This window comes from Rhinolophus hipposideros (genome assembly GCF_964194185.1).
Source record: "Rhinolophus hipposideros genome assembly, chromosome: 23".
Classification (NCBI taxonomy): Eukaryota; Metazoa; Chordata; class Mammalia; order Chiroptera; family Rhinolophidae; genus Rhinolophus; species Rhinolophus hipposideros.
In genome coordinates this window covers 36,193,606-36,209,412 of record NC_138069.1, presented here as the reverse complement: position 1 = coordinate 36,209,412, position 15,807 = coordinate 36,193,606, and the positions used below count along the sequence as shown (strand labels likewise).

The window sequence follows — 15,807 nt, the reverse complement described above, 5'->3', positions numbered from 1 at the left end:
TACATGTGGGATATCAGGCTTTTTGGGGAAGTGAGTGTTGAAAATGTCTTGAACGCTATGAAAATCAGATCACACAGGTAATAACCATTTTACCCAAGATGAAGGCGTTTTTCTAGCATCAGAAGTTTTCCAAGTGTATAGAACTCTGTCCCTCTACGTTTTGGATCAGCAAAGGAAGCAGGAAGGGAAAAGGGCAGGGAAAGAACCATGGGAACATTTAAATACAATTCTGATTCCGAGGCTCAGCTCTGAGGTGGGTAAGTGAGTTAGGGATGGGCACCGACTCCCGAAAATGAATCATGCAGCTGCCAACTCACAATGGAGAAAAGACATAAGCAAGACAGGTCTCTTCCCCCTTCCTCTCTCCCTTTGCTGGTTACTGTTTTGAAGAGCTGGGGATTGACAGCCCTTTGTTTTCAGGTGTGTAGTGGGAAGAAAAGAAGAATCAAACCAGTGTTCTTGTAAAAGCTTAACTTCTAATCGTCTCTGGATACCCGGCCGATGAAAGCAAGAACAAGTCCAAATGCAGATAAAAAGGAATAAAAAACCAACACATGGCTGTCGAGGAAATTGGTAGGTACACTCCCTCCAGCTATCTCAATGTCACCATTGAGTGGGTGTGGCCTCTACAACTTACGAGACATGGAATGAAGGGCAAATTTCAACGAAAGGGAGCACACTGGTCTGTGTCTCCTTTAACTCAAGCAATGTGTCTTGAATTCCTGGTATGGACCAGACCCTGCTCCAGGCCTCAAGAGGCAAAGATGCCAAAGGTGCCTGCTCCACAGAAATAAACACATGAGGGTCCTTACACAGACATGATTGACAAACAAGGCAGTAAATACGGTCAGCTTTTGTGGAAGATTATTATGTGAGCCAGAAGAGGATGAGAATTATTTCTGCTAGAGAGATCGGGCTTCAAGGAAAAGGGGCCTTCACATTGAGTCTTAAAGATGGACATGATGACATCCATTAGGTAGAGGAGGTATGTTAAGTAGAGCGGGCAACGTGAGTCTAGGTTTGGAGGTGGGAATGCAGCCGGCAAGTACAGATTTGGCTCGGAGCAGGAAGAGCAGTGACAAAGAAGTAAGGGCCAGTGGTGGAGGGTTACGAATGTCCGATTAAAAAGGGCAACTTCATGGGAAAGCATGATGCTAACTCTACCCCATTCCTGCCTTCTCCCATGGCTCCCCACTGGCCACGGGGTGCCTGAGAAGATGACTCTCCTAGGATAAAAAAGGAAACAAACACCTTGGAAAGGGGACCTACTTGGGGAGCTCTAGGAAAAGCAGTTTGTCTGATTGTCATTTTGGCAGCTTAAGGATTATCCATCGTGCCTCTTTCTCCCTCTCATTGTTCATCTTTTGGTTATTATACCCTCTTGCTCTACCCCATGGCCTCCCCAATCTGCGTTTCCATGATGGTTGGTTGTTGGCTCTTCTAGAACACTCAGCTTGAAGTACCTTCCCTTGCCCAGGAACCCAGCTCTCACCCTCGAATGGGTGTTCTTTGAGCCTGGCTTTCATCCCTGTCTGGACCCTCAGAGCCCAGAACAGGCATGGCTCACCGTCATACTCAGTCAATGTCCCTGGGATCACTGAGGTTGCAACCTTCTTGAGGTAGAGCTGGGGTTTTCTACTTTCTTTTCACCTCTCCGAGGGCCTGGCACAGTATCAGCCCCCAAGAATACTGAACAGCACTTCCTGATGGACAGATCACTGATCTCTCCCCCAGAATGGGTCTCAAAGACATGAAAAAGAAGGGCAACCTGCCACTTCATCTAAGCCCTTCACCTGGCAGCTGAGGCTGCTGAACTCAGTTGCTTAGGTCAAAATCCGAGGCATCACCCTTGTTTCTTCTCTCTCTCCACCCCTCTTCCCATTCCTTACATGTGATCCATCCGAAATTTCAGTCAGATTTATCTCGAAAATATATCCCCAGAGGAACCCCTCCTCTCTCCGCTGCTGGACCCCTGTTACAGCTCCCTGCGGGTTTTCTCTTCCCACTCTGCATCCCTACAGTCCATTCTCTACACAGTAGCGAGAACCATCTTTTGAAAATGCAAATCACATCATATCAACTCCACCCCGCTTCTACCTCAAACTCCAATGGCTGTCCATCACATTTGTCAAGCTGGTCGGTAAGACCCCGAGGCATCCGTCCCCTACTTACCTCTCTAATGACCTAATTGACTCACTCTGCCCTGAGCTCACCACCCTCCAGCCATATCGGACTTCTATCAATCCCTCAGATAAATCAGGTTATTTGCTTCTATTACAGCTTTAGCACAGCTTCTCTCTGCCTGGAATACTTTTCCCCAGATCTTCACATGGCTGACCCTATCATTCAGAACCCATCGTAAATGTCACCTAGTATGAGAAGTTTCTCTGACCACTTTAGCTTCCTGCCCCGTCCCCCCCCATCATCCCTATTTCTTACCCTGTTAGATTTTCCTTAAAGTGTTCAATGCTACTTGAAATCATTATTTTTTTTTTAATTTGTCCACATGATTTGAAGTTTCCTGTCAGACCACAAACACAACAACGAGGGCTTTGCTTGTTCCCACTTTCCCCACCCCCACACAGCAATTCCCTGGCACACTATGTACTCACTACATATTTGTTGAATAAATTTTGTCCCTCAGTTATAGACTTCATTTCTCTCTCTACTTCAGATACCGCTCCAGGTTTGAGGGCCTGGGAATCAACTTTTCTGGGAAGAAAGTTTCCGAGAAACTTTGTCCAGCATGAGGGAATCTGGACTTCAGACTTAGTGGCAAGCACTAGCCAGGAGGAATTTACCAGGGGTGGGCAGAAGGTACCTAGTGCGGCCTCTGAAGTAATTCTAGGTGACACCCTAGTGAATGTGCAAAGACTCAGAGAATTGACAGAGAGCTAGCACATAGAGGTGGCTCAATACAAACGTTTGAATTGATAAAGGAACATTAGTGGTTCTCAAACTTTGGCGAGCATCACCATCTTCTACGGTGATTGTCAAAGATAAAAGCCACCTGGCCTTTCTCTGGGCTTACTGAATCAAGGCCTGTGGGGATGGGTTCCAGGAATCTGTATTTTTAAAACAGTGCCGCTTTAGAAACCACAGAAATGGACCAACAGCATAAAGTAATAGTTCTTCCACGCTCTGGTATGTATTAGATTCACACGTGGAGGTTTTCCAAAACACAGCCACCCAAGTCCCACCCCAAGCACCATGACTGAAAGCATTCGCCCTTGTTTGCAAGTCAGGTCTTGACAATTGTATCAAACACGTGTGTGATGTTTTATAGAGAAACAAAGCATTTCCCCAACTCCTTATTTGATTCTAGGCCTAGGTTTCAAATCTCAGCCCATCACATGAAATACATGTTCTCTGGAGAACCCCACATGTAGTCACCATTTACCCAGGGAAGCCTTGCAGCACTGGGAGCAATAGAGCAAGAAAACAAAAACAAAAACAAAAACACAAAAAATGTTTTCTCTGTGGCTCCTTACCGTAACTCCAAGATGCTGGTCACGTTTCGCGAGGGAAAGATGCGCCGAATGTAATTGAAGTCACCGACGAAGAGGCTTCCATCAATTCCAACAGCCAGAGCTACTGGGGCCAGCAGCTTGTTGCCTTCGGCAAGGCCATTGCAGCTGGGACAGGAAATACTCCGGCGGCGGCCATTGCCCATGATGCTGGTGATAATGGCAGGCTGCTGGGTCAGGAACTGGTTCTCCCCAGTGCCCTTGTGTAGGATTCCTGGGAGAGGCAGTAAATGGGGGTGGTTACTGAAGCCCTTTGGGGGGACACTTCTATCAGTCTATGGAGGGTGAGGAGAAGTGACAAGGAGAAGAGAAACAATAGGAAACCTCGACTGTGGGGAGCTCCCCAATTTCCTCATGATGCTGAGAGAGCGGTGATGGAAACGGGTAAACCCCAAGCCTATGGTACTGGGTAAGAGAACATTTGCAGAGATAATAGAAGAAGAGTTGTGAAGTACAGGGAGGTGGACGGTCTGGGAAAACCAGCCCAACATTCTCTGACATTTAAAAGAAGAAGGTGGGAAAACCTATGAGTACTTTGGGTATTTGATGAAAAATGGCTGAGGGAAGGGGAAGGGCTACCACATAAATATCAAAGTTGGAGAGGAGGTTCCGGAGGAGAGACTGGGCTGTATTTGGAAAAGGAATGTGCTCACATACCACTTTTAACATTGAGGATGTGATGTTTGTCCAGCGACCAGCCACCGAGGTTGGAAGGGTCCAGCTCAAATCCCTGAAGGACGGCTGTCCTTTTCTCCCACAGGATTAGACTGGGACAGGTCTCATATTCAAACCCGACAGACACTGAAAGATAAAAGGGGGTGGAGACCAGAGAGTTGACTTGAATATTCCAGAGCTCTCTAGTAGGGACGAGAAATGTGTGTTTGTGGTACTACAGATCCTGTTCCGAAAACTCACTCAAGAAGGTGGGCTGGCTGCTTTTCTTGTGATTTCACACAATATTAAATTCAAATTTCATGCTAAACTTGACCTTGAAACTTTACACAGTGGTACTCTGGGGGGATGGTAAGACCTTTCCAAAGAACAGCTGGCTTTCAGAAATGACCCTAGTGATATGGAGGGAGGAGATGAATCATTTAAAAACCAATACAGCTCTCCTTCAGAGATGGACAGGAGAGTGTTTCTCTCAGCCTGCTGTTCATGGCATGCATTGATGACATTTTGTGTTATTCATTTTCACTCACTAGGAGAAAGGCCTATGGAAGCCGAGTGGCTCATTTATATGGAGATTCTGGAGGCCACAGATCATATAAGTTAAGGCACTGTGCATGTTCACTCAGGATTCCAGCGAGTCCTAGGTGAATGAAGTAGGTAGAGGGACACAGCCTGCCCATTATGTGGCAAGTCAGTGGGGAACAGAATCCCTAACCTGTAAGAATCCCGTATTTGCCAAATGGATATGGGAGAGAGAGGCAGGGGATAAAGGACTTTAGTCCTAACTCTGTTCCAGCTCATATTGTCTCATGACTTCACTTTCCCATGTATAAAACGGAGCGAGTGAAGCCTTAATTTCTCAGAGAGTTGTGGTAAGGACAGATGAGACAAAATGCCATGCCTGTTTAATTGGAACGCTGCTTTAGAAACAGGAGGCATTGTTATTATTGCTGTTCCTACTACATTAAATTCTTAACTTCGTGTGTCACCTTTGGGGATTCTCCACTGCTTCTTTTAAATCCTGAGATACAGGAGTGCCGATATGAGTGGAAGATACATTTTGTCTTCTTTAGAAAAACCATATATTTCCTAGCTTGTCCTCTGAACATTCCCAGACACAGTGACTGACCCAGTAACAAAGAATTGCTAGTGCCCGGCTTGGGGTCTTGAAATATTATTTCTCATTAAAAAGACTCAGGGCTCCTTGAAGAAATGGTCAGAGCAAGAAATGCACAAGATGAGGCTAGGGCATTTTATCACACCAGATAGAAAGGAAGGAATAAAAATCTACTGGGGTCGTGTCAAAAAAATTTGGGAGTCAGCTTGAAGAGGCTTCCACTGACCAAAGATGGGACAATTTGACCATTAGGAAAGATAACTTCAATGGATTGAAACATATTCGAGACATTTAATTTTATGAGTTCACAATGGTATTAAAAAAAACAACAACAACACATTAATTTGCCACCATTAGAGGATGTTAGAAAAATGCCTTATTATATTGAAACCTAGTAAACAAAGGGAAAGAATTAAGCTTTTATCCTTTCTTTCTTATTTGAACTGTACTTCAAATAACCAAGTGGTTAATGAGAATGTTAACTCTATATAAAAGTATTCTAGCTAATAAATAAAGAAGCAATAATAGAATTAAAATATCATTTTGCAATCCCTAATGACCTAATGAATCTAGCCAATGTTTTAGCATCAATGGCTGTTAAAACCACTAAGGACAGACAAGCTGACATTAGGTGTCTCCTGGTAGAAGAAGGCAGAACCACCTATCAAGTTGTCCTGCTTAAAAAAAAAAAAATAAAAAAAAAAATCAAAGAATAAAATACCTAGGAATAAATTTAACCAAGCAGGTGAAAGACCTGTATGCTTAACACTGTAAGACAATGATGAAAGAATTTGAAGAAGACATAAATAAATGGAAATATATTCCATGCTCACGAATTAAAAGAATATTGTTAAAATGCCCATATTACCCAATCTACAGATTCAGTACAATCCCTATCAAAATACCAATGGCATTTTTCACAGAAATAGAACAAACAATCCTAAAATTTGTATGGAACCACAAAAGACCATGAATAGCCAAAGCAATCTTGAGAAAGAAAAACAAAGCTGGAGGCATCACATGCCCTGATTTCTAAATATATTATAATATAAAGCTATAGTAATCAGGACAGCATGGTACTGGCAAAAAAACAGACATGCAGATCAATGGAATGGAATAGAGAGCCCAGAAATTAACCCATGCCTATATGATCCATTAATTTGAGACAAAAAAGCCAAAAATATTCATTGGGGAAAGGACAGTCTCTTTAATAAATGGTGTTGGGAAAACTGGATGGCCACATGCAAAATAATTGTACTGGACAACTGTCTGACACCACACACAAAAATTAACTAAAAATGGATTAAAGATGAGAATGTAGACCTGAAATCATAAAACTCTCAGAAGAGAGCAGGTGGTAAGCTCCTTGACATTGATCTTGGTGATGATTTTTTGGTTTCGACTGAAAGCAAAGGCAACAAAAGAAAACATATTAACAAGTAGGACTACATCTACCTATTAATAAAAAGCTGCTGCACAGCAAAGGAAACCATTAACAAAATGAAAAAGCCATCTACTGAATAGGAGAACATATTTACAATCGTGTATCTGATAAGGGGTTAATATCCAAAATATATAAAAACTCACACAATTCAATAGCAACCCCCCAAAAAAATCCAATTAAAAATGGGCAGAGGATCTGAATAGACATTTCCCCAAAGAAAACTTACAGATGGCCAACAGGTACATGAAAGGCTGCTCAACATCACTAATCATGAGGGAGATGCAAATAAAAACAACAATGAAATATCGCCTCATACCTACTAGAATGGCTATTCTCAAAAAGATAAGAAATAGCAAGTGTTGCAAAGGATGTGGAGAAAAGGGAACCCTTGTGTTTTGCGGGAATGAAAATTGGTGCAGCCTTTTTATGAAGACAGTATGGAGGTTCCCCCCAAAATTAAAAATGAACTCCCATATGACCCAGAAATTCCACTTCTGGGGGTCTATCTGAAGAAAACAAAAACACTAACTCAAAAAGATACATACACCCTCCTATTCATTGCAGCTTTATAATAGCCAAGATAGGGACAAAACTTAATTGTCTGTCAGGGGATGAATGAACAAAGATGTGGTAAATACATAGAATGGAATATTAGTCAGCCATAAAATATACAAAATATTGCCATTTGCAACAACATGGATGGACCTTGAGGGCATTATACTAATTGAAATAAGTCAGACAAAGAAAGGCAAGTACTGTATGATTTCACTTATATGTAGAATCTTAAACGAAACCAAACAACAAAACAAAACAAGCTCATAGACATAGAGAACAGATTGGTGGTTGCCAGAGGTGGGGGTGGTGGTGGTGAATATAATGGGTAAAGGGAGTCAAAAGGTATAAACTTCCAGTTATAAAACAAACAATACCCAGGAATGTAACTTACATCACGTCAATTGTAGTTAAAAATACTATGCTACATACTTGAAAGTTGCAAAGAGAATAAATCTTAAAAGTTCTCATCAAAGAAAAACAATTTTTGTAACTATGGATGGTGACAGATGTTAACTAGACTTACTGCGTTAATCATTTCCAAATATAGAAGTATCAAATCATTATGTTGTACACCTGAAACTAATACAATGTTGTGTCAATTATACCTCAGTTTAAAAAGTGTGTATAGGTTAAAAAAAATAAAAATAAAAATCAAGCCTGAACCCGAGAAAGCCTCATGATCCAACTATGAATTTACCGGAGATACAGAACAGCCACAGGTGTGCAATCAGAAACAAACCAGATTTTGTGAAATTCTACAGGCAAACAACACATTTTCTTCAACAAATAAATCATAAAACAGAAAAAAGAGAGCTAGAGATGGAAGGGGAGAAAACCACAGATTAAAAAATTTAAATCAACCAAATGCAAAAGGTAGATCTTATCAGGCTCCCGATTCAAACAAAGTAATAATATTTTATGATATTCACAAGACAACAGAATTATTGAATAATAATGAGCATTTGATGACATTAGGAAATTATTGTGTTTTTTTTTGTTGTGATAATCATATTATTGCTAGGCTTTTAAAGTGTTTTTTTAGAGATACCTATGGAAATATTATGGATGAGAGGATGCGATGTGTGCAACTTGCTTCCGAAAGTTATGGGAGGCAGGGGAGTGGAGGAGGGGATAGAGTAAACAAGATTCATCATGAGTTGATAATGGTAGAAGATGGAGTCCATGGGGTGCATTATATTATTCAGTCTATTTTTTGATGCTGGCTATCATTTTGATATTGACTAAAGGTTGTATGATCGTTTTTGATTAGCCACTGTTTATATTAAACGTACTAGCTGCTCCAAAAACTTATTACTGTCTTTATTAAGTTACAGCTCCAACGGCTGATGAAGCAGACCACTGGGGCCATTTCCTGAGCATGTGTAATGTACTAGGTGGGTGACTTCATGCCAATTACTTGCCCTGTCCCTCCTGTTCCAACTGCACAATGGGGCTTATCAACCTTACTTGATAGGGTTGAGAGTTTACCCAAGACAAAGGACTTATCACACTGTTCTGTACAAAGAGTGTCTGATAAACACTGCCTGCCAATTACAGTGAAAATTTCTGAGTTTGCAGGTTTCTTATTTTGGTAACTTATTACAGTTCTTGAAAATCATGAGTCTATTGGTTAAAAAAAAATTACAGGAATCTGGGTTTTAATTAACCCCAGACAGCTTTCCACAAGTAGGAAAAATATACTAGGTAGGTTGATATGAATCTACAGCTCCCAGCTCTTTAAAGACAGATAACAGTAGGACACTTTTCTTATGGAGGTCTTTCATAAGTGGGGGGTCATGTGCTTCCCACAAAGGCAAAGCCTGAAGCATAGCAGGTGGTTTTCAGATCTCCCCCAGCCCCATTTTCTGATTATCACGATGCTTTCTGAATCATTTGCATCTGCTCACACTAGAACATGACCTAGACCCTGCCCACCCCTCTCCTCTATCTCGAATATTCTCTTTGTGCACTCTATTTCAGCCACACTGGCTTTCTCTTTGTCCTTCAAACATAGCTCACTCTTCTTTCTCTTTTGCCAGGAAAAGAACGCTCTTTTCCTAATTTTCAAGTGGCTTCTTGTCATTCAAGTCTCTGCTTAAATGTTACTCACTGGGGAGCCTTCCCTGAACAACTTCACCGTTACTTGCTAGTCCCCCCCGCTCCCCCCAAAGTGTATACCACTTATTTTTATTTTTGTATTAGTACTTATCACTGCTTGATATTTTCTTGTCCAGTCTGTGTTTATTACCTCGATCCCCCACTAGAATAGAAGGTCCATGGAAGTGGACTCTTGTCTATCTCTTTGATCACTGGATTTCTATCTAGTAGACTAGTACTTAGCACATATTGGGAACTCAACAGATATTGGTCAAATGAGAACTCAACAGATATTGGTCAAATGAGAACTCAACAGATATTGGTCAAATGAATGCATGACTAAATCCAAGCATCAATAAGGGACTGGAACGGAAACATACCAACGGCGTCAGAGAGTCCGTACACCCTTTGGCCGTATGCATCCGTTTTGTCCCAGATGAAGGTGTAGGCCAGGTTGGAAGAGGCCTGGAATGATTTCTGGAAAAGGTGCCCTTCCACAGCGACCATCAGATGAACCTTGATGAGGTTCAAGGGCACCGTGGACTGGGTCATGGTGATCTTCAGCAGTGACTTGTAGCCTGCAGTCCTGGAGCTCAGGTAGCGAAGTTTCACATTGGAACCCGGGAGCTCGATTTCTTCATGGAGAACCTGGAGAGGAAACACGCGGTAGACACGCTGCAACAAACGGTCCCCGGCTGGGGGGCCCCTCGCCACCCCAGGCTGCCTACTGCTGCCACTGTCACCGAAGCATCATGCCTTACATGGGGTGCAAGAACCACTTCCCAAGTCTGAAGGGGGGGGGGCGGGAAAGCAACCGAAACTGTGTCCTACATCACGGAGCGAAGGGGATGAGGTTATGATTTTTGGATTAATAATTATTCTTGGTCACTGTTGTGTTTCTTTTTAAAAACCACACTGTTGGCAAAAGATGTAAATAAGAACAGCAGGCTTTATTGCTAGCTGCATGCAAGGAGGCCACGAGAGGCTGTAATTATATGAACCTGCAACTTCCACTGACAATTGGCATAAAGCAATGGGGAGGCAAGAATGTAATATGCCCTCTGCTGTAGCACTGATGCAGATCATTAAAGCGCCTCTGATCACGCATCTCGGCGACTAACAGGAATAAAAAGCCATTTGCAGGTGGGTTGCACATATGTCTATTGTTTTTATTTGATTAAAAGCGCTGGTGACTGCCGAAGTCTTGAAAGACTACGTGGGCACATCTACAATGTCTAGGAGAGATTCGGTTTTCTCCTCAGTGACTATAAATTCTGCTGTGTTCCTACTTTTTGTCCCGCCTCCTCTTACTGGTTTCAGGCCCCCCCCAGGGAGAGCTGTGGTGGGAGGCAGTTGGCCGGCTAGGTTTGGTCCAGGCAGTATTGCGAGTACCTACCCTGGTACCCGCCATTCCTACCTGGGTCTCAGGCACGATGGGATTCTGCGCTGGGGCAGCACTGAAGAAGGTAGACAACGGAGAGGAGATGATGATTGGGTCTGGTCGGATGAAGCCACTGAGGTCACAGCTGGGGATGGAGTTCTCCTCGGTCTTCATCACCAGGGTGTCCATGGCGTAAAAGCTATTCCACGGCAGCCACACGGTGCGCTCCTGGCTCATGAATGGCGCGCGCTCAAAGTGCAAGGTCAACGAGGCACCCCCATTGGCGATCAGGTCGAACCTGGAAAGGAGGCGTGTGGGCTCAGTGAGAGGGGTGAACCCACCTTCAGACAAGGCAGGTGCTCTGACCTCTGCACCAGAGGGCAGAGAGAGGGGAAGAGCGTGTAGAACAGCACGGTCTTTGGAGGCAGACGGGCTGGCTGGCACCCAAACTTTGCCAGCTGTGGGCTTACTAGTTGTGTGGCTGTGGGCAAATCGTTAATCCTCTCCAAGCCCAAGTTTCTTCATCTATGGAATGGGAATAATCACAGCGACTTCACAGTGTGGCGGAGAGAATGCCATATCTTGATGAGTGCAGAGCAGGGCTCAGCAAACTAGGCCCAGCAGCTAAATCTGGCCCATCATCTGTTTTGGTTAAAAAAAGTTTCACTGGAATATAGCCATGCCTATTCGTTTACTTATCCTCTCCAGCTGTTTCTGTGCTACAATGGCAGAGCTGAATAGTTGTAACACAAACCATATGGCATGCAAAGCCTAAAATATTTCCTATCTGGCTCTTTACAGAAAATGTTTCCCCCTCCTCGTGTAAAGCACTTAGCATTGTGCTAGGCTAATAAAAAGTGAAGTTATGATGATACCATGCTAGGACACATCAGCCTTTGCTGCTTTTGATTTCTTTGTTTGTTTTTTTGTTTCATAGACCCTTATCTTTTTTTTTTTTTGAGATACAATTGACATGCAACATTATATTAGTTTTACTTATACAACATGATTTGATATTTGTACATATTGCGAAATGAGCAGGACAATAAGTCCAGCTTTCATCACCACACATAGTTATAGAATTTTGTTTTCTTGTGAGAAAAACAGTAAAGATCTACTCTCCTCACAACTTTCAAGTACACAATATGGCATTATTAATTATAGTCACTGCTGCACATTATGTCCCAGGACTTATTTCTCTCATAACTGGAAGTTTGTACCTTTTGACCACCTTCACCCGTGTTGCTCTGTTTCTGATATTTTTGACAACCATTTTTAAACTATAGTTCTGTTTTTTTCTCAAGAGCTGGTTGGAGGTGTATTACTAGTAAAGTAAAATAAAGGCACTTCTTTCCAATGAACAGAACTGAAGGAGGTTCATGGACAGAAGTCTCTCAGTTTTAAGCTTTCCTCCTCCACCAGGATCTCAATACTTTGAGGGCAGAGGTGTCGTCTTGCTCATTCCAGAATCCCCAGCAGCAAAGAGAGTGCCTGAATCACAGTAAAAACTCAGTGAAAATATGCAGAACCACTGGCTTCACCCAATCTTGGTAACCTCTTTGGTGTTTTTCAATGGACATAAAATGAATGAACACAGAGTATGGGAGTACATTACGATGAATATCAGAATGGACACCGTACAACAGTGTACTTGTTACATTAATTTGTTTATCTATCCATTTGTGGCCTGCACGCTGCTAGGGATGGTTTTGTATCAGATACTGAAGAGAATCCAATGTTCTGAAGTGAGCTTGTTCCTGGCTGGCACAAGAGAATCAAATCATCGATACGTGTTGCACACACCCGCCACCACACAACAGATTGTGGGCTCCTCGGAGCATTCCCAAACACATCCCGTTACTTCATCACTTTGCAACCTGAACAAGCTGAAGACTCGCCAGTCCAGGAGGTGGGACAGCTCACCCGGGATGTGGACGTGGGCCACAACTAGTCAAAACACAGCTGAGAGGGATGGGGCAGCATAAGGTGGGGACAGACATAGGCCAAGGACTCAGAAATGTCCTCTTGTGTTGTCAGGGGACTTTGGAGGGCAAGAACATTGGATTCTGAGATTGGAGAAGGACCAAAGTAGCTCTGTAGAGCACACAGTCCTGGCGCTTTAAAATAATTAGATTTGGCCACAGAAAGGTGTCAGTGAGGCGTCAGCAACTTAGTGAATACTGACACTGTGAAGTGACGCATCAGACGTCTTCTCTGGGTTGCACAGGTGAGAACGTGAGGATAGGGCTACTGTGGGCTGTCATTTTTGAAATTACCTGCAAGGCTACTTTAGGACATTAAACATAAGGCCAGACTCTTCACCTGGAAAGGCAAGAATCACGGTTCTTACCTACACGGTAACATCTATGATTTTCCGGACTCTCGTTTTCTGGAAAAAGTATTGCATACGATTTACAGCAACAGTTTCTTCTTTCATTTGGAATAGAATGTAATAGTTGTGTTTTGTTTTCAGCCCAGGGTGGGTGAGTGTTTTCCTCTTCCCATGAATTTCTTTTCTTCTTCTTATCTTTTTCTTTAAATTTCAACTCCATGCCCAGTGGATTAAGGAAATGACAGAGCTTTCATCTTGGTGGGTGCTATGCGGGTGCGTGTTTCCAATCAGAAGATAATAGGGAAAGGTTGCCTCCTTCACACAGCAGGGGGATGGCTAAATGCATTTAATTAGACTTCTCTGATTACATCCCACCTCCTCAAAACAGGAGCGAAAACAACACAACTCCTAAAGCCACAGATGAAAGCAGAAGGGGTTCACCACAGGACACTGTGTCATGTGGTGCCCTGTCACCCTGCACCGCCTTTGATTTAAAATAGGAGTGAGTTTCCAAGAGCTGCTTTCTCTTCTTTCTAGAATCCAATCCCCTACCCCGCTCTCACCCCCAACACAGGCAGAGAAAAGCATTTACCTGACATGGGAAAAAGAGGATAGTGGCTGCTGACAGCCTTGGAGAGATGGGCAGTTTTATTTATTTTTATTTTTTTATACCATAACAAAAAGCGAAAACTATCTTTGGGGGAATCCTCACTAGAGGTCTGGTCGAATGGGCAGTCCAGTTCACAAGGGGAAGCCATGTGGTTTCAGGCCAAGAGTACCATGCGGCTCTGTCTGTACCCCAAGTCCTGAGTAAGTAGAGCCCCACAAATCTACTTACGTGCCATCTTGGCGAGTGATGGTGTAGCCGTATTTTGGGTACTTGACAAAAGACACGTTCACACCAACCAGGGGAGTCCCATCTGTAGTTACTACTTGGCCTCGGATGAGAGAAACCAAGCTGAGAGAAAAGGAAAGGGGTCTTTGAGCCACACACAGGAGAACAAGGACACAGGGGTATGGAGTACCCCTTTCCCATTGCCACTGCCCACCCCCATCCTCATCTATCGCCAAGGCAAGGAGAAGACCCCCACATTAACTTCTGGCTCACATAATCATATCTCATGCAGCAGGGATGTCTCAGGGTTTGCTTCTCCTGACGAGCAGAACTGGTGACATGCTGGGGTGAAACACAGGGGCACATCTCCGGTCATTTGGTTGGGCACTGAGGTCCCTGTGCAGGTTCCCTCACCCCTTGGCCTCGCTGCATTTCTAGACCTTGTGTGACTTTTGCTTGGCCCAGTGTCAGGCTGCCCCTCATCACTCGTGTTTGTGCCTTTTTCTGGCACAGAGAGTATTATACTTGGGTGAGAACTTCCCCATCTGGCTACTCATTTCCTTTCTTGGCTTTGGAGGAAGGCAAAGTTCTGCTTCTCTCCAGGCTGGGGTGCCAGAGGGAGTGGAGGGGAGCACACAGAGGGTGGTTATGTGGCTGGGACATTTACATGCATTGTTTTTGACTGCCCTTAAGAGCCAAATTTCTCACAATCTATGACAGCTTGAGGACAACAGAATATTGGTGATATATATATATGTATTTCTGGTAGAACTATCTTGGATTCTGGATTCCATGTAATTATGTATTTCTCTTACATCAAGTTCCTGCTATCTTGACAGCAGGGGAGGTGGTTGAAATCCCACTCAACGTTTTTTCCACTGTCAAAGAAAGCTCCCCTCTCTCCAGATCACAGCAAATAGAATTTTTCCAGGAATGCCCATATCCGACTAGGCACTTCTGGGAAATCTCATAAAGCAACAGAGATGACACAATATTCCAGTCAAAATCCATGGAGGGAGACCGCATCTGCCTCATCTCACCTGAAGTCTCTTGCCTTCCTGGGGAAATGGGCTCATGAGAAGTGCCATTTTTCGCACCGAGCCCCCAGCCTACCAGGCAGTTCTGCAGCTGTATTGTTTGCCTTCAAGCCGCTGGCCAATGTGGCGAAGGCAGAGAGGTTCCCAAGCTTCCTGGTTCCTGGACAGGCTCCCAATTTCTGGACTAGGTAATCAAGCTGACCGGTTCTTTGCCAGAATCCTGTCCAAACCGGCTCGATTTTTGGAATGCACTTAATTCTGCAATCCCAGGTGACTCCCATACTGGAGGGATGCTTTCTCCAAGTCGCTGTTTTGATTAGCAATACCCCCAACTGTTCAACCCTTGGATGATCTCAGGAGGGTTTAGACTGTTCCGCTGACAGCTCTAATTGTCTGCTACTGGCTGCCTAACAAATGAATCCCATTTTTAGCTGGTTCCAACCACAATGCTAAGAGTCTTTTTGAAAGTGGAAAACTAATTTATGCAAATAATTCTTTTGTTCAATTTCCTTTCCTTATCTTGGCTCAGACTAAGACTTCTTTCAGGTCTTCCCAGACACGATTTTAAAATCAATGATGTGTGTTGATGACCAGAAGGTACAAAGTGCTTGTGATGAGAAAACAAAGTTGAGAGTACATCCGTGGCGGGGGTTTCCCCCCTTCTTTCTTATACACCTGTTATTTCTTTTAAATCATTCTTGAAGCATGAGACTTTGCAGAGCTCCATAGGAATAAAAGGAGCTGGGCTCCCTATGATTTCTATCCTCTACTTTTCTAATTCTTCATTGCTTCTGGCTTCCTATCATTTCG

The 15,807-nt window shown here is 43.5% G+C and overlaps 1 protein-coding gene across 12 annotated transcripts in view; it reads right to left on the bottom strand.

The window, feature by feature from the left end:
- TENM2 (teneurin transmembrane protein 2) overlaps positions 1-15,807 on the bottom strand; it is a 1,145,520-nt gene that overhangs the window by 54,731 nt on the left and 1,074,982 nt on the right. For all 12 annotated transcript variants that reach the window (XM_081034975.1, XM_081034979.1, XM_081034980.1 and 9 more), the window contains 5 exons: positions 13,964-14,083; positions 10,830-11,091; positions 9,793-10,060; positions 4,185-4,328; positions 3,492-3,741 (listed from right to left, as the gene is read on the bottom strand). In XM_081034975.1, coding sequence (XP_080891101.1) covers positions 3,492-3,741; positions 4,185-4,328; positions 9,793-10,060; positions 10,830-11,091; positions 13,964-14,083 — 1,044 coding nt within the window. The remainder of the gene's footprint in view (positions 1-3,491; positions 3,742-4,184; positions 4,329-9,792; positions 10,061-10,829; positions 11,092-13,963; positions 14,084-15,807) is intronic.